At 47.0% G+C, this 19,371-nt stretch overlaps 1 protein-coding gene across 1 annotated transcript in view; it reads left to right on the forward strand.

The window, feature by feature from the left end:
• Positions 1-19,371, forward strand: part of LCLAT1 (lysocardiolipin acyltransferase 1) — a 122,734-nt gene that overhangs the window by 8,709 nt on the left and 94,654 nt on the right. Inside the window, exons 2-4 of the mRNA XM_083175503.1 lie at positions 394-562; positions 3,299-3,497; positions 11,126-11,272. Of these exons, the coding sequence (XP_083031629.1) occupies positions 398-562; positions 3,299-3,497; positions 11,126-11,272 (511 nt within the window). The 5' untranslated portion in view covers positions 394-397. The remainder of the gene's footprint in view (positions 1-393; positions 563-3,298; positions 3,498-11,125; positions 11,273-19,371) is intronic.

Here is a 19,371-nt window from a genome sequence, read left to right on the forward strand (position 1 = left end):
GGGAAATAGGAACCACTTGGCCCATCTAGTTTGCCCCTATGTTCGTCCCACTGTAGGAAACTGTGTGCGATTGGATGAATGGCTTATAGGGCATCCTGATCAGCTTACCAAAGAGATTCAACAATAGCACTATTGCATATTCTGACTTTCCCATTTATTTCAATGGTGCTTGTGCTTGTAACACACACGCTTCAAGCCCCATGGAAATGAAATGGAAAATCCTTCTGCTGCTTTTGTGAATGTCCGAGTAGCACTGAACAGTGTGTTTTGCGAAAATGGGTTCAGACTTTAATATCCAGGGCCCACGTTGTGTGGCTGATGGAGTGCACTTTAATGCCCCAACACGTGTGCATGCGGATTTCTGCTAATACATGGCGTGTTCTTGTGTTTCAGAGCCATGGTGTCATGGAGAGGGGTCTACTTCGTGTGTGTGCTGTTCCTGGGAAGCTTCTTCGGCAGCGTTTTCATGCTCGGACCATTTCTACCGTTAATGTTCCTGTCTCCCAGCTGGTATCGATGGATAACGGACCGGATTGTGGCTACCTGGCTGACGTTACCCGTGGTAAGGCTGGTGCCACGCGTTACTACCCCTCGCCTGTTGTTGGCTGGGATTTTGCAGGCATCATTGTTTAACCTCTTAAGGTGCCCACACATGACCAATTGTTTAAAAACTTACCGTGTGTAGGCATGATGACAATCCAATGCGGGGAGCCGCTGGTCGTTCATCGAGCCTGTTGATCTTTGCAGCAGGTGGAAAGATGAACTACCCGTCATGCTGGATTTGGCCACAGCGTTCCACGTGTTGGAATGATGTGTCCATGGCAGCAGCAGCGGCATCTCCCGCACCTTCGTCTCACCCCCGACATTGGCTGACAGAGAGGCCAGCAGCGGGCAGGAAATCTCAAAACTCCTATTGATATGAATGGGTAGCAGCTGATTGGTTGAGAGAGCAGCGGGTGGGAGCAGCCACACAGAACGATTGGATAGAGATCGGATTCGATCCAATCTCTATCCATGTGTTCTTATGTAGCGCAGCAGATTCCGTTGCGCTTTACAATTGTAGACAGTGATAAAACAAACTGGGTAACAACAGACAGACTTGGAGGTAGGAGGGCCCTGCTGCAAGCTTACAATCTATAGGGATATAGGAGGGAAACACAAGGACAGGCACCAGTAATAGCATAGCAGTCCCACCAAGTTACAAGTCCAGAAGGGAAGCTATATAATACATAAGTGCCTCAGAGGGTTATGCGTGTGGTATATAAATATGATAGGCTTGCCTGAAGAGGTGAGTTTTCAGGGAACACTTGAAAGTTTGGAGGCTTGATGAGATTCTAAGGGGGTATTCAATCTTGGGTCACGGCTGTTGAGCTGGCCCGACAGCCGTGACCCTGTCCCGTTCTGCTCGACTGAGAATTTGCAGGCGGGACTCAATGTCCTGCCTGCAGCAGGACGAAAAGGGGGCGTGGCCGGGAGCTGCAGCCGGGAGCTCGTCACTGCCCGGCCGACTGCTTGTGAAGTCGGGCTCGTTCTGCCGAGATCCCCTGTTCAATGCTGTAGGGGAAGACCGCATTGAATACGGCCCAGCAGCCATCTCCCTTGTCGAGAGATGGCTGAGGGAGATTAAATACCCTCTTAAGTAAGTCCTGTAATAGTGAATGGAAGCTGGTGATCCGTGCAGAAGAGACGCAGATCTTGTGCAGAGCAGAGAGCGAGTTGGGAGATATTTTGAGATAAGTGAGGAGATATAAGCTGGTGAGGTTTTGTTAATAACTTTATATGCGAGTAGAAGTATTTTGTTATGAATACGGTAGAATATGGGCAACCAATGGAGGGACTGGCAGAGCGGATCAGCAAACGATGATATATGGTATGATAGAAAAAGTAGAGTACACTGATGACTCTGATGATCACACAGAGATTTCCAATCTCTGCTGGGAATCTCTGGCATAAGGAGACATTGCTTTTCTGTAGAATATGTGTCTTCTGCTTTTATCCTCTCCTTTGGGAAATTGCAGGCAGCAGAATGTTCTCCTTGTCACGCGCTCAGTGTGAACCTGCTTTCATCTGTGAAGACCACAGGGCGCCAGTGGCAAATTTGCCAATCTTGGTGTTCTCTGCCAAATGCCAAACGTCCTGCACGGTGTTGGGCTGTAAGCACAACCCCCACTTGTGGACGTCGGACCCTCATACCACCCTCTTGGAGTCTGTTTCTGACCGTTTGAGTAGACACATGCACATTTGTGGCCTGCTGGAGGTCATTTTGCAGGGCTCTGGCAGTGCTCCTCCTGTTCCTCCTTGCACAAAGGCGGAGGTAACAGTCCTGCTGCTGGGTTGTTGCCCTCCTACGGCCTCCTCCATGTCTCCTGATGTACTGGCCTGTCTCCTGGTAGCGCCTCCATGCTCTGGACACTACGCTGAGAGACACAGCAAACCTTCTTGCCACAGCTCGCATTGATGTGCCATCCTGGATGAGCTGCGCTACCTGAGCCACTTGTGTGGGTTGTAGACTCTGCCTCATGCTACCACTAGAGTGAAAGCACCAAAAGTGACCGAAACATCAGCCGGAAAGCATAGGAGCTGAGAAGTGGTCTGTGGTCACCACTTGCAGAACAACTCCTTTATTGGGGGTGTCTTGCTAATTGCCTATAATTCCCACCTGTTGTCTATTCCATTCGCACAACAGCATGTGATTGTCAATCAGTGTTGCTACCTTAAGGTGCCCATACACGTGACAATATTGTATACAATATCGCATCTCATCGCATCTCAGTTTTGCGATGAGATGAGATCTAGTACAAAAAGTATTGTGCTGCACATAAAAAAACCGAGATGCGATAAGATGTGATATTAATACAATATTGTAACGTGTATGGGCACCTTAAGTGGACAGTTTGATTTCACAGAAGTGTGATTGACTTGGAGTTACATTGTGTTGTTTAAGTGTTCCCTTAATTTTTTTGAGCAGTGTATATAACTGATGATGTCACTGCTCTCCATGTATAACTACTGATGTCACTGCTCTCCATATATAATTGATGTCACTGGCTCTCCATATATTAACATCTTTTACTGGGGTCTTTTTCAACACCCTAAAATATAAGAAATGAAAAAAATGATTTTATATACATTTCAAAGAGATAGTTACACATTGAAGTGTAAAACTCAGTGAGACTGCCTCTGTAGGGATTGGTCTGTTCCTATATATTAGATCACACCGTGAATGTTACGTCTGCGCTATCACTAACAGAAGTTGTGCAGTCCCGGGGTTGTGACCGCTGTCTTACCTTTCTCTTAGGCCTTGCTGGAGCTCGTCTTTGGCGCAAAAGTCGTCATAACAGGAGATGGGTTTATACCGGGAGAACGAAGTGTCATTATAATGAACCATCGGACCAGGCTGGACTGGATGTTCCTATGGAACGGCTTACTCCGCTACAGTTACCTCCGGCTGGAGAAAATCTGCCTGAAATCCAGCCTGAAAGCCGTCCCCGGTTTCGGTATGTGAATGTGTTCTTAAGTTGTACCCCACTTACCACCCTTACATTTATAGATGGCTCTTGCGCAGCTATAGGCTGAGAATGTTCACATGACCATCACACGGTGTGGCTTAAAAGACACCATATGGCTGACAGGGTGAAAGGTCGACAGAAAAATAGTCAACACAAAAACATAGTTAACGTAATGGTTTTTCTTTTGTACCTGAATACTTGTTTCTCATTGTCTCTTCATACGCACCGTCCCTGTTCTGCAGAGTATATTGTATTTATAAGCTGACAGATGCTTACCAAATAATTCCCTTTCATTGCTGCAATTTTTTCTACTTTCTGGATGAGATGGACATTGAGTTGAAGAGATTTCAGGTGCATACACACTGTACAATTTTTTTGAATAATTTGATTGAAAGACATTTCCATTGAACCCAGTGTCATGGACGAAAGATGTTGACGAAAGATATTGGCGACAGACGAAAGATCTAGCTACAGTTTATAGGCTCTTTTTTGAAAGTTATCCAAATTGAGCTGCATGCACAGTTGACGAACAATCTTGATGAACAACTGGCGGGTATGCGCATCATCATTCGTCATTTGCCTTCGTCAATATCTTTCGTCAACATCTTTACTCCAGGACACTAGGTTCAATGGAAATATATTTCAAACAAATTGGTCAAAAAAATTGTACAGTGTGTATGCTCCTTTAGGGCAGTATTCAATCTGTGATTCAGACTGTCAGAAAATGCTGGCAGTTGGAATCCCATCCAGTTTTCACTCTGGTCGACAGATACCCGACAGGCAGAATTTCCCCCGTCAGAAATAGCAGCCGACATCGAATACCCCCTCAGTCTTAAAGATTTGTACGTTCAAGTCAAATGTGAGTTCTCCCCGTATCCGAGGGTGTTTTTTTCTTTCCATGGGGTCATGCTGCTATATTATCAACGTTTGTTCAGTGCAGTCCTCCATGCCTGATGATGATTACTTCAGCAATCCCATAAATAATATCAGAAGCTGCAGCAGCTGCCATGAGTGGTAGGAACTGCCCGCATACCCCCAAAGCTTATTAATCAGGAACGTAGATCCCTATTATTTTTCATGATAATGTGTCCCTTTGTCGGCACACTCCTACTGATCGTGTGATTGCTGCAGCTTAATGTTCTATGCTCTGTATTCCGTGCAATTTATTTGATTTGGCATTTCTAGATTTAGTATTTACAAACGTGGTAAAAATGCGGTTTTGCAATTATTACACTTTGCAATAAGGTGCGATCGCCAGGAAATAAACCTGGTTCTGGCTGGCGAGTTTGACAGAATCGTGCACAGATCATTGGTCATGGGCCTGAGCTGAGCCTTGATTGGCTGTAGCCATCTTCATGGAAATGCTTACAGCCAATTAGGGCTGAGCGTAGTCTGTGATGGAGGTCAGTGGGAATTCCCCCTTAAGAGCGCCGGGAGAGGAGTGGCCTCGGACGGAGGAACGTGGATGTGTATTCAAGTTATACTTTTCTGTATTGCTCTCTTTCTCTGTAAGAGGGCCCGTTAATGCCCCACATGCTGGGACTTGGGTGCTCCACAGCTTATCGTTGGTGGGGGAGTTGGGTGTGCCATAACTGATTTTGCAGAGCTGACATCCTGATTCTCTTTTCTCTTTTATTTTAATATGCTTGTATCATTCTGGGTCATCGCCCCAGCTAGCCCATCCGTTTATCATCCGATACAGGGGGGGGGGGTCTAGTATAGATGTATTGATATCCTTTTTTTTTCTATGCCCCTGGTAGTTCTCCTTTCAACATTCTTTATTTTGGTGGAGGGGATAGTTAGTGGGATAGTTAGTAGGTGGGGGGATTAGGGTGGGAGGGGTAAGTTAGGTTTTCTTTTTGGCTAGAGTAGCTGCTTTCGCCAGCTAAAGGCCACTAACTTTTTCTCCTCTGTGGTTAGAGTAGGGGTTATGTTAATGGGATCCAGGTATACCTAGGTTGGGGTTAGGTCATACAGGGTGGGGGGTTATGGGGTGGTTTGCTTCGGGTTTTTTGGGATTTTGTTTTGTCAGTTGAGGGTAGGGTAGATTTAGGATGTTTAGCGGCTGGACGTCTAATATTCCTTCTTGTATTTTGTGGCTTTTGCGCTATACGAATCTTTCATAATGGTTGCAAGATGGTCATATGTGCCAACCGTGTTACGTGGGACTTGTCAATATATTCCCTCCTTCTTGTAATTGTCTGCCCGAATGGTGCCTTCGGGCATTGACTTTACTTCTGTACTGAATGTACCACACCATGTTATACTGATAATCCTGCTAACATGTACATCCTTGATTTGCTTTTATATACGTAAATGTTAAAGCACGAGGTATCTTTATTGCATATGCACACTGCCATAATTAATGCGTCCAGTCGCTCTGCCTATGTTTATTATTGTCAAAACTTTCAATAAAAATTACTGAATTAAAAAAAAAAGCTTGAATTGAACCCCCCCCCCCCCCCTGCCCTTTATCGCTTTGAAATCCATCATCCTCCTCACTAACCGTCTTCCCAGGTTTTCCATGTTATTACTTAGACATGGTACTTAGCACATCTCTGGCGAGTACGGATAACTTTCCCAGCTCCATCTCATTTGAAGTGGAACTGGGATGACAGATGTGGAAAACACAGGATATGAAACACAAACGTTTCTGTTTCCGATTGTGTGGAAGTTCTGCCGGGACAGAGGCCAAGATCTGACGGGCGTTTAGGAAACGTAGCGATCTTTGACGACTGCACCTCTACGCTCCTTGCAAGAAACACATTCTTGCAATTCTTTGAAAATGGTCCTCATCCTCAAATTATATACCCCTGTGTCACCCTACTTTAAGTGGATACTTTAATTTACATTTCTATTTATATAACATCAGATTTTTCTGTCGCTCTTTATAATTAGACTAGAACACATTATTTAAGCAAGTCCGGGCGGCATAGAACAGGCAAACAGTCTTACTTAGGCTTAATGTAAATGATGTGCCGTTCGGTCTGGCTTGCAGTCTGATAATCCTATAGCAGCTGATAGCCTTCTAGAACCCTGCTTCCCTTCATGGCTCTGATGACTTATCCAGATGACTATAATGTGGCATATTGGGATAAGCTTATTTTGATGAGCTCCAGGTAAAAGGGAGACTAGCGGTAGTGAGTCATGTAATATTGGGGGGGGATCACAGTATAGAATAGAGATCAGAGTGGCATTCCAGCGCCTCTCTGCTCATTACATGATATGACTGTGGTTTCCATGGTAGTCCATAACACTACAGAATTAGAAGTTATTATTAAAAGCAGCATGTTTAACAATGAATTGATGCTATAAAGGGAGAGCTGTTTGCTATGTAATGTACAACAAGATCACTTGCTCTACTTGGCATGCCTTGATCATTTTTGTTTTCCTCTCTTCATGTGTTTTGTAAATGCCAGATTTCCAGGAAATATTCTGCTTTTCCTAATCTGTCTACGGTCGTCGGCTGTTTCAGCTAGGTTGCAGCTGGTTATATCAAGTAGGCTCCACTCTGCACATTTATAACTGTGCTTTTCCCCCTAAGCCTATACCTGCTGATATCAGCTGTACAGCAACAGCGATATCTCCCTGCGGATGTAGCGTCAAGTACAGCAGTTATTTTAAGGTCCGGACTCTTCAACACTTGACAGATTTCTTCAACAAAGGAAGTTTCCCCATTCTAAGTGCAACAGAGATGGGAGGTAAACTGTGGTTACAGTCCGAACCTCTTACCATATACACGACTGCGATTCATGTATGTTACAGCAAAGGAGGAAATACATTGCTAAAGGCATCACTAGGCCTGATTGTGCCATTGAAGCCTACCAGTTGTCCGGCTATAGTAGGGGCTGCGGTATGCTAATGATGATAAACAGATTCTAGTACCCACGCACTTCCTCCTTGCTGCCCAGGGTGTTGCTCTCTGCTGTGATGCTTTTAGCACAGTGTGGTCTGTATTTGAGCACTGATATACAGACAAGACAAGTGCTAGAACCACCACAGTAGAGAGCCACCCCCCCGGCCAGGGAGGAGGAACTGCACAGGTTTAGAAATATGGAATTGTGTTAGAATGAACACTAAATTTGTGGTTACAGTAGGTTACAAAGATATCGCTGAAGCAGGGCGATGGTGTCGTAAGCATTCAGTCTATTGTTATATAGTAACTCTGCAGAAATCACTACTAGGCTGGTAAGTATCAGTGGCTACCGTTGTTATTCTTATTGGTTATTTAAGTAAGTCACAGGTTAGTAGCCATCAGTACAGAAGGCCAAAAGGGCCACAGTCGGCTTATTGGTCTTGTGACGCATGTGGAAAATGAGCGTCAAACTGTCTAAACTCTGCGTAAGATTATCTTTATTGCATGTGATTCCCTGAGGGCCTAGTTCATGTTTGTACATAATGCTTTCGTTCACGTAACGACAGACGGCGCATGTGCCGCATTGGCACTCCACACAAGCCAGAGTATCTTATTCATCCGGGATGCCCACAGTTTGGTGTTAGTAATAGAGCAAACTGTAGCCTTTTTTTTTATATAATATCCCATTGTGCTTTACAATTGGCAACAAACTGTAATAAACCAAAACTAGGTAAACCACAGACTGGAGAGGTCTGTAGTGGGAGGAACAGGTTCTCCAGCAGCACAGAATATTGGTCTAATTCATACCTGATCGCACGGATGCTAATTCGCAAGCCAGGCTACTATCAATAGACTGCAAATGCATACGGCCTGTACTACGCATGAGCCTGCTACTTTTTTTTATCGCTAGCTGTACGCAAGTTTATTGACAGGGAGCCAGCATTTGAGAGTTGTAACCGGATGTTTTCCGGGAGTGTAACAAAAAATGCAGGCGTGCTTAGAAGTTTTAGGGGAAAACCTGTTATGTCAGCTCCGCCCCCGATCAGCCTGTTTCTATGGCAGCTGCCGAGTAAGCCTGGGCTACGTACAGACTGCACACTTTAAACAAATGGATTCTCTGAGATTTGAATCTCGCGCTATCTGCAGCCTGGGATTTGGTTGGTAACGTATGAATCACCTTTCATACACGGTTAACATATAGTAGAAAAAGAAAATACCAGACTGCACACACTGCGAAATCATTGTGAATGGGTTTGCAGCTAATCGCGGAATTTCACTCTGGTGGGTCGGTGAAAACCTGATTGCAGGGTCCTAAAATCTGCAGCCCATCGATCAGGTCTGAATTAGGCCCTATATCCGTAGATGAGTGATGTGTCAGTGGGGACAGGGCTGCATGTGACAGGGGCAGTGACATGATGTGAGGAGGGGAATGGAGGCAGCAGGAAGCCACAGACTGAGAGTTATATAGTGGGAGGAGCAGGGTCCCCAGCAGCACAGAGTATATCAGGAGATGAGGATTGTCAGTGAGGACAGGGCTTCATGTGACAACCAGGAGGGGGATAGCATACAGTCAGATCAACAAAAGAGCAGGACATCACCGAGAGTCAGAGGAAGCGCCGATATAAAAGTCAGTTTGTGGTGTAAAACATTTCTTTTTTTCATACTTCCTACACTTTTTTAAAAATGTGTTTAAATTTTTCCTTTAATGTGTTTACACTGTAGAAATAAACGATGTCATGGTTTGTTCATATCTTGCTAAATACCAGCATGAGAGATGTTTTACCATTAACCCTTGGCGAATGTCTAATTACTTCTATATACATTGCGCATTTATGTTTTACAAGTGGAAAAACTTCTTGCCTTGTTTATAATAATCATTCCTGGGAAGAATTACTCAGAAATAGATGCTTCAGCCGCTCACATGTGTGCCAGGAAATGTAACTGCATAAATATTGCATGCTTGGGCCTTATGTTATGGTGGATAAGCGCGTGTCTCTTTAGATTTTACTTCAGTTGTATTTATAACCATGTACTATATATATAGTGCAAACGCCCACTTGGTTCTTACCGTATATTTAGTCTTGCCAGTTATGTGATTATATGCTTCCAGTGTTCCCGGGCTATAGAAAGAAAAGCCATAATTGGCTGCAATTTAAATCCTATAATTAAACAACAAAGAAAATCCTCCTTATTGCAGCTTTGTGTCGTTTCGTATACTGAGGGTATAACGTATCCGGCTGGAGAGTGCGGCTGTGTGGTGTTCCGTATACTGAGGGTATAACGTATCCGGCTGGAGAGTGCGGCTGTGTGCCATTTCATATACTGTGGGTATAACGTATCCGGCTGGAGAGTGCGGCTGTGTGCCATTCCGTATACTGAAGGTATAACGCATGGGTCCTCAAACTGCGGCCCTCTAGATGTTGTGAAACTACAAATCCCAGCATGCCTTGCCACAGTTTTAACACTCCCTTATAGCAAAACTGTGGCAAGGCATGCTGGGATTTGTAGTTTCACAACATCTAGAGGGCCGCAGTTTGAGGACCCATGGTATAACGTATCCGGCTGGAGAGTGTGGCTGTGTGCTGTTCCTTATACTGAGGGTATAACGTATCCGGCTGGAGAGTGCGCTGTGTGCCATTTCGTATACTGAGGGTATAATGAATCGGGCTGGAGAGTGCGTCTGTGTGCCATTCCGTATACTGAGGGTATAATGTATCGGTCTGGAGAGTACGGCTGTGTGCCATTCCGTATACTGAGGGTATAACATATCGAGTTGGAGAGTGTGGCTGTGCGCTGTTCCTTATACTGAGGGTATATCGTATCGGGCTGGAGAGTGTGGCTGTGTTGTTCCTTATACTGATGGTATAACGTATCGGGCTGGAGAGTGCGGCTGTGTACCGTTCCGTATACTGAGGGTATAACTAATCGGGCTGAAGAGTGCGGTGTGTACTGTTCTGTATACTGAGGGTATAACGTATCTGGCTGGAGAGTGCGGCTGTGTGCTGCTCCGGATACTGAGGGTATAACGTATCGGGCTGGAGAATATGGCTGTGTGCTGTTCCGGATACTGATGGTGTTACGTATCCGGCTGTCTAAAAGTCCTTCCTCACCAAGAAGGAAATAGTCTGCAGCCTTGAAATATAATGTTTTTGGGTAACTCTATACAATATGGTAGTGTGCTGGGATGAACATTTTCAAATATGTTCATTAAACAGTGTTCTGAGGCTGTAACACATCTCGGCTCTGCACTCGGGCACGATACCACCATATTCCTGGTTTGCATCCTTTGTCCGATAGTCTTGTCCACAGAGTATAGGTTTGCATCAGTTTCTGACCTAAATGGAAGCTTCCACCACCATTAATAGCAAAGTGACATCACTGATACCCAGAGCCGCATCCAAACAGAGCTCCCATTGGTTTTACATGTCCAGCCCTTGCCCAATCACACAGATACCCCCCCCCCCCCCCCCCCTCTCCTGGAGCTAATGGCCCAGCGAATGTGAAACTCGCGGAAGCCATTCGCTCCTGGGATTTACGCATGCACAAACCCCGACCAGCGAGGACGAATTTGGGCCATTACGATTGGGAGCACCCTGGAGTATAATAACTCCTAATTCTAAGTGCTGCCAAAATGCATACTGTAATAATGTCTTGCCTCGCTGACGTATTGATCTGAATGATGCATCTGTGTTTCATTCACAGAACTGTATAACCCAGGCTTTCCATCCATCACGTTGATTGCTTTCATGTGTATTTATAGGCTGGGCCATGCAGGTCGCTGCCTTCATCTTCATCCGACGGAAATGGGAGGAGGACAAGAGCCACTTTGAAGCCATGTTGGATTATTTCTGTGACATCAAGGAACCTCTCCAGCTACTGTTCTTCCCAGAGGGAACCGATCTGACCGGTCAGTGTGTGCATAGCTTTGTATAAATATATAGAATGAATATACGGTATATGCTTCTGTACTAAAGCAGCCAAGATGCGCTGCACTGAATTGCAGTATATCAGGGGGTAGCGCAGCGCACTATTCCAGCACACAGACGGAGCACACGTTTCACGCCCTCCATGGAAAGGTCATTCCAGTGATTCTGAACTAACGATGCAGCTGGATGTCCGGTATTGCTCTGAAAGCTGCTGTTCAGATCATTCTTCTGCGGAACTTGACACCGCACCAGTTACGCAGCGGAACCCGACTTAATGGGACTGCTCTGCAGAGGAACCTAAATGGGCCAGACAATGGGATGTGGCGCAGGTGAGACTGTGTTTATACCACGTATACCCCTTGTCCACAACTATTTTAAATTCAAGGGCCTGCAGTTTACTGCGCTATGACTGTTAACAAGTCGCGGGAGCAAACACGCAGGGTGGCTGGCGTAGTTCTTCCATGGGCAGTGTTACGTGGCTTGCTCCCCAGTTCTAGCCACAATTATCCTAATACCGGAAGGAATAACTAAAAATATTGTTTATGAAGACTTTTTGTGATAAATATGCGCAATGTAAAATATACATCAGAATATTAAGGGAACATTGACCCTCAATTAGTGTAGTGCGTAACCTTGCATGGCTCACTTCCATCCGCATGCTTTGGGCATAGCGCCACGCTGTGCTCGGAACACTTTAACGTTCCTGATCCATGTGAAGGAAAAAAAAAAAACAGATGAAAAACTCATGTTGACCTTTTCATGTGTTAATAGTTTGCTTGTGTCGACCTTTGGTCAATGTCGTCCTGTTGTCAATAATAAATATGATAAGAATAACCTTGCCCGTAGCATGACGAACAAAGCGGAGTCTTAATTTTGGGATCCTTGTGCTAGGGATGGGCATCATTTCTTTTAACTGATTGGCCTGTGGGACAGTCAAAACATGGGGGCGTGGCTTCCTGGGTTAGGGGGCGGAGCTATGCTCCTTGTCCCGGCACTTAAAAAAAAAAAAAAAAAAGCACAACATCGGTTTAGCCGTGCCATCGATGGTGGGAAACCGGCCATTAACCATTGATGATTTCAATCATCGTTGGTCAATGGCCATCCCTACCTTATGTGCATGAGGGTGTATTAGTGTAAGTAGTAAAGATGGGAGTAGAGTAGGTGTGAGGGTCTATTAGTGTGGGTAGTATAGGTGGGAGTAGGGTAGGTATGAGGGTCTATTAGTGTGGGTAGTACAGGTGGTAGTAGGGGAGGTGTGAGGGTGTATTAGTGTGGGTAGTACAGGTGGGAGTAGCGTAGGTGTGAGGGTCTATTAGTGTGGGTAGTACAGGTGGGAGTAGGGGGGGTATGAGGGTGTATTAGTGTGGGTAGTACAGGTGGGAGTAGGGGAGGTGTGAGGGTGTATTAGTGTGGGTAGTACAGGTGGGAGTAGGGGGGGTATGAGGGTGTATTAGTGTGGGTAGTACAGGTGGGAGTAGGGGAGGTGTGAGGGTGTATTAGTGTGGGTAGTACAGGTGGGAGTAGGGGGGGTATGAGGGTGTATTAGTGTGGGTAGTATAGGTGGGAGTAGGGGAGGTGTGAGTGTATTAGTGTGAGTAGTACTGGTGGTAGTAGGCAAGGTGTGAGGGCATATTAGTGGGAGTAGTACAGATGGTAGTAGGGTAGGTGTGAGGGCATATTGATGTGGGTAGGACAGGTGGGAGTAGGGTAAGTGTGAGGGTGTATTAGTGTGATTAGTACAGGTGGTAGTAGGGGGAGATGTGAGGGCATATTAGTGTGGGTAGTACAGGTGAGAGTAGGGGAGGTGTGAGGGTGTATTAGTGTGGGTAGTACAGGTGAGAGTAGGGGAGGTGTGAGGGTGTATTAGTGTGGGTAGTACAGGTGGGAGTAGCGTAGGTGTGAGGGTGTATTAGTGTGGGTAGGACATGTGAGGGTGTATTAGTGTGGGTAGTACAGATGGGAGTAGGGGAGGTGTGAGTGTGTGTTAGTGTGGGAAGTACAGGTGGGAGTAGGAGAGGTGTGAGGGCATATTAGTGTGGGTAGTACAGGTGAGAGTAGGGGAGGTGTGAGGGTGTATTAGTGTGGGTAGTACAGGTGGGAGTAGGGGAGGTGTGAGTGTATTAGTGTGGGTAGTAAAGGTGGGAGTAGGGGAGGTGTGAGGGTGTATTAGTGTGTGTAGTGCAGGTGGGAGTAGGGGAGGTGTGAGGGTGTATTAGTGCGAGTAGTACAGGTGGGAGTAGTGCGAGTAGTACAGGTGGGAGTAGGGTATGTGTGACGGTGTATTAGTGTGGGTAGTACAGATGGGGGTAGTGTAGGTGTGAGTGTATTAGTGTGGGTAGTACAGGTGGGAGTAGTGTAGGTGTGAGGGTGTATTAGTGTGGGTAGTACAGGTGGGAGTAGCGTAGGTGTGAGGGTGTATTAGTGTGGGTAGTACAGGTGGGAGTAGCGTAGGTGTGAGGGTGTATTAGTGTGGGTAGTACAGGTGGGAGTAGCGTAGGTGTGAGGGTGTATTAGTGTGGGTAGTACAGGTGGGAGTAGCGTAGGTGTGAGGGTGTATTAGTGTGGGTAGTACAGGTGGTAGTAGGGTAGGAGTGAGGGTGTATTAGTGTGAGTAGTACAGGTGGGAGTAGTGTAGGTGTGAGGGTGTATTAGTGTGGGTAGTACAGGTGGGAGTAGGGGAGGTGTGAGGATGTATTAGTGGGAGTAGGGGAGGTGTGAGGGTGTATTAGTGTGGGTAGTACAGGTGGGAGTAGCGTAGGTGTGAGGGTGTATTAGTGTGGGTAGTATAGGTGGGAGTAGGGTAAGTGGGAGGGTGTATTAGTGTGGGTAGTATAGGTGGGAGTAGGGTAAGTGGGAGGGTGTATTAGTGTGGGTAGTACAGGTGGGAGTAGGGGAGGTGTGGGGGTGTATTAGTGTGGGTAGTATAGGTGGGAGTAGGGTAGGTATGAGGGTCTATTAGTGTGGGTAGTACAGGTGGGAGTAGGGGGGGTATGAGGGTGTATTAGTGTGGGTAGTACAGGTGGGAGTAGGGGAGGTGTGAGGGTGTATTAGTGCGGGTAGTATAGGTAGGAGTAGGGTAGGTATGAGGGTCTATTAGTGTGGGTAGTACAGGTGGGAGTAGGGGGGGTATGAGGGTGTATTAGTGTGGGTAGTACAGGTGGGAGTAGGGGAGGTGTGAGGGTGTATTAGTGTGGGTAGTACAGGTGGGAGTAGGGGGGGTATGAGGGTGTATTAGTGTGGGTAGTACAGGTGGGAGTAGGGGAGGTGTGAGGGTGTATTAGTGTGGGTAGTACAGGTGGGAGTAGTGTAGGTGTGAGGGTGTATTAGTGTGGGTAGTATAGGTAGGAGTAGGGTAGGTATGAGGGTCTATTAGTGTGGGTAGTATAGGTGGGAGTAGGGTAGGTGTGAGGGTGTATTAGTGTGGGTAGTACAGGTGGGAGTAGGGGGGGTATGAGGGTGTATTAGTGTGGGTAGTACAGGTGGGAGTAGGGGAGGTGTGAGGGTGTATTAGTGTGGGTAGTACAGGTGGGAGTAGGGGGGGTATGAGGGTGTATTAGTGTGGGTAGTATAGGTGGGAGTAGGGGAGGTGTGAGTGTATTAGTGTGAGTAGTACTGGTGGTAGTAGGCAAGGTGTGAGGGCATATTAGTGTGAGTAGTACAGATGGTAGTAGGGTAGGTGTGAGGGCATATTGATGTGGGTAGGACAGGTGGGAGTAGGGTAAGTGTGAGGGTGTATTAGTGTGATTAGTACAGGTGGTAGTAGGGGGAGATGTGAGGGCATATTAGTGTGGGTAGTACAGGTGAGAGTAGGGGAGGTGTGAGGGTGTATTAGTGTGGGTAGTACAGGTGGGAGTAGCGTAGGTGTGAGGGTGTATTAGTGTGGGTAGGACATGTGAGGGTGTATTAGTGTGGGTAGTACAGATGGGAGTAGGGGAGGTGTGAGTGTGTGTTAGTGTGGGAAGTACAGGTGGGAGTAGGAGAGGTGTGAGGGCATATTAGTGTGGGTAGTACAGGTGAGAGTAGGGGAGGTGTGAGGGTGTATTAGTGTGGGTAGTACAGGTGGGAGTAGGGGAGGTGTGAGTGTATTAGTGTGGGTAGTAAAGGTGGGAGTAGGGGAGGTGTGAGGGTGTATTAGTGTGTGTAGTGCAGGTGGGAGTAGGGGAGGTGTGAGGGTGTATTAGTGCGAGTAGTACAGGTGGGAGTAGTGCGAGTAGTACAGGTGGGAGTAGGGTATGTGTGACGGTGTATTAGTGTGGGTAGTACAGATGGGGGTAGTGTAGGTGTGAGTGTATTAGTGTGGGTAGTACAGGTGGGAGTAGTGTAGGTGTGAGGGTGTATTAGTGTGGGTAGTACAGGTGGGAGTAGCGTAGGTGTGAGGGTGTATTAGTGTGGGTAGTACAGGTGGGAGTAGCGTAGGTGTGAGGGTGTATTAGTGTGGGTAGTACAGGTGGGAGTAGCGTAGGTGTGAGGGTGTATTAGTGTGGGTAGGACATGTGAGGGTGTATTAGTGTGGGTAGTACAGATGGGAGTAGGGGAGGTGTGAGTGTGTGTTAGTGTGGGAAGTACAGGTGGGAGTAGGAGAGGTGTGAGGGCATATTAGTGTGGGTAGTACAGGTGAGAGTAGGGGAGGTGTGAGGGTGTATTAGTGTGGGTAGTACAGGTGGGAGTAGGGGAGGTGTGAGTGTATTAGTGTGGGTAGTAAAGGTGGGAGTAGGGGAGGTGTGAGGGTGTATTAGTGTGTGTAGTGCAGGTGGGAGTAGGGGAGGTGTGAGGGTGTATTAGTGCGAGTAGTACAGGTGGGAGTAGTGCGAGTAGTACAGGTGGGAGTAGGGTATGTGTGACGGTGTATTAGTGTGGGTAGTACAGATGGGGGTAGTGTAGGTGTGAGTGTATTAGTGTGGGTAGTACAGGTGGGAGTAGTGTAGGTGTGAGGGTGTATTAGTGTGGGTAGTACAGGTGGGAGTAGCGTAGGTGTGAGGGTGTATTAGTGTGGGTAGTACAGGTGGGAGTAGCGTAGGTGTGAGGGTGTATTAGTGTGGGTAGTACAGGTGGGAGTAGCGTAGGTGTGAGGGTGTATTAGTGTGGGTAGTACAGGTGGGAGTAGCGTAGGTGTGAGGGTGTATTAGTGTGGGTAGTACAGGTGGTAGTAGGGTAGGAGTGAGGGTGTATTAGTGTGAGTAGTACAGGTGGGAGTAGTGTAGGTGTGAGGGTGTATTAGTGTGGGTAGTACAGGTGGGAGTAGGGGAGGTGTGAGGATGTATTAGTGGGAGTAGGGGAGGTGTGAGGGTGTATTAGTGTGGGTAGTACAGGTGGGAGTAGCGTAGGTGTGAGGGTGTATTAGTGTGGGTAGTATAGGTGGGAGTAGGGTAAGTGGGAGGGTGTATTAGTGTGGGTAGTATAGGTGGGAGTAGGGTAAGTGGGAGGGTGTATTAGTGTGGGTAGTACAGGTGGGAGTAGGGGAGGTGTGGGGGTGTATTAGTGTGGGTAGTACAGGTGGTAGTAGGGTAGGAGTGAGGGTGTATTAGTGTGAGTAGTACAGGTGGGAGTAGTGTAGGTGTGAGGGTGTATTAGTGTGGGTAGTACAGGTGGGAGTAGTGTAGGTGTAAGGGTGTATTAGTGTGGGTAGTACAGGTGGGAGTAGGGGAGGTGTGAGGGTGTATTAGTGTGGGTAGTACAGGTGGGAGTAGGGTAAGTGTGAGGGTGTATTAGTGTGTGTAGTACAGGTGGGAGTAGGGGAGGTGTGAGGGTGTATTAGTGTACAGGTAGGAGTAGGGGAGGTGTGAGGGTGTATTAGTAGTGTGGGTAGTACAGGTGGGTGTAGCGTAGGTGTGAGGGTGTATTAGTGTGGGTAGTACAGGTGGGAGTAGGGTAAGTGGGAGGGTGTATTAGTGTGGGTAGTACAGGTGGGAGTAGGGGAGGTGTGAGGGTGTATTAGTGTGGGTAGTACAGGTGGGAGTAGCGTAGGTGTGAGGGTGTATTAGTGTGGGTAGTATAGGTGGGAGTAGGGTAAGTGGGAGGGTATATTAGTGTGGATAGTACAGGTGGGAGGGTGTATTAGTGTGGATAGTACAGGTGGGAGTAGGGTAAGTGGGAGGGTATATTAGTGTGGGTAGTATAGGTGGGAGTAGGGTAAGTGGGAGGGTATATTAGTGTGGGTAGTACAGGTGGGAGTAGAGTAGGTGTGAGGGTGTATTAGTGTGGGTAGTATAGGTGGGAGTAGGGTAAGTGGGAGGGTGTATTAGTGTGGGTAGTACAGGTGGGAGTAGGGGAGGTGTGGGGGTGTATTAGTGTGGGTAGTACAGGTGGTAGTAGGGTAGGAGTGAGGGTGTATTAGTGTGAGTAGTACAGGTGGGAGTAGTGTAGGTGTGAGGGTGTATTAGTGTGGGTAGTACAGGTGGGAGTAGGGGAGGTGTGAGGGTGTATTGTGTGGGTAGTACAGGTGGGAGTAGGGTAAGTGTGAGGGTGTATTAGTGTGTGTAGTACAGGTGGGAGTAGGGGAGGTGTGAGGGTGTATTAGTGTACAGGTAGGAGTAGGGGAGGTGTGAGGGTGTATTAGTAGTGTGGGTAGTACAGGTGGGTGTAGCGTAGGTGTGAGGGTGTATTAGTGTGGGTAGTATAGGTGGGAGTAGGGTAAGTGGGAGGGTATATTAGTGTGGATAGTACAGGTGTGAGGGTGTATTAGTGTGGATAGTACAGGTGGGAGTAGGGTAAGTGGGAGGGTATATTAGTGTGGGTAGTATAGGTGGGAGTAGGGTAAGTGGGAGGGTGTATTAGTGTGGGTAGTACAGGTGGGAGTAGAGTAGGTGTGAAGGTGTATTAGTGTGGGTAGTACAGGTGGGAGTAGGGTAAGTGGGAGGGTGTATTAGTGTGGGTAGTACAGGTGGGAGGGTATATTAGTGTGGATAGTACAGGTGGGAGGGTATATTAGTGTGGATAGTACAGGTGGGAGTAGGGTAAGTGGGAGGGTGTATTAGTGTGGGTAGTACAGGTGGGAGTAGGGTAAGTGGGAGGGTGTATTAGTGTGGGTAGTACAGGTGGGAGTAGGGTAAGTGGGAGGGTGTATGAGTGTGGGTAGTACAGGTGGGAGTAGGGTAAGTGGGAGGGTGTATTAGTGTGGGTAGTACAGGTGGGAGTAGGGGAGGTGTGAGGGTGTATTCGTGTGGGTAGTACAGGTGGGAGTAGGGTAAGTGGGAGGGTGTATGAGTGTGGGTAGTACAGGCCCCCCCCCCAGGTAATATCCGCCCCTGTAGTGTAGCTTTGGGATGCCTTTCTGTCAGCTGCCGTGCAAAATCCCTGATTGCGCATGCGCAGTACCTATATCGGTACCGCGCACCAGCTGGTGCCAGTGCCTATCATCTGTATTATACAGGTGCCGGGACCATGATTCTCCTCCTTGGGCTGTTGCCGAAGCAGCCCATAGAAGCTGGCAGATGTTTGTACTGTGCATGCACCAGTACCTGCGCCTATCACCATTGCACATGGGTATATTATTATACATGGTATAAAATTATTGATTTTCTGAGAATTTCTAATGTATATTTGTATAAAAATGTTACCCAAAAACAAGTAAAGAACAGAACATTGGCATGCAGGGCACATCAGATTTATTTATAATACATTTATACAATATAATTAAATTTAATGTCCCTTCCTCCTGCCAATTTTCCGCTCTATACTCTGTTTTTGGGCATTATGTGAATGACGTGCGCACCATAAATTGGATTCCTAACAAGTGGCAAGGACGGACACAGTCCGTATTAGATGCGCTGTTAGATGCATTTTTCAAGTCACTGCTCGGAGGGCGTTTTTTGAATTGTAAATACGGGTAGGCAGACAAAGGCGCTAGAAAACCTGCCAGGATTCTCCCTCGCCCGGCCAATTCCATTTGCGTAAGTGACAAGTAATCTGTAATGCCGTTCAGTGAGAGGGAAGGAGAATGCGGTCTGGGATGGGGAGATTATCTCCCAAGCTTTTCATTGCATCATGGGATTTATTTCTACCTGTCTCCTGGAGTCCGTACGTAGACAACGCAAAGCGACTTTAATACAGGAGTATTAATAGAATCATTATATCCTGTGTG

Source organism: Crinia signifera, chromosome 3 (genome assembly GCF_055691185.1).
Source record: "Crinia signifera chromosome 3, ASM5569118v1, whole genome shotgun sequence".
Taxonomy (NCBI): domain Eukaryota; kingdom Metazoa; phylum Chordata; class Amphibia; order Anura; family Myobatrachidae; genus Crinia; species Crinia signifera.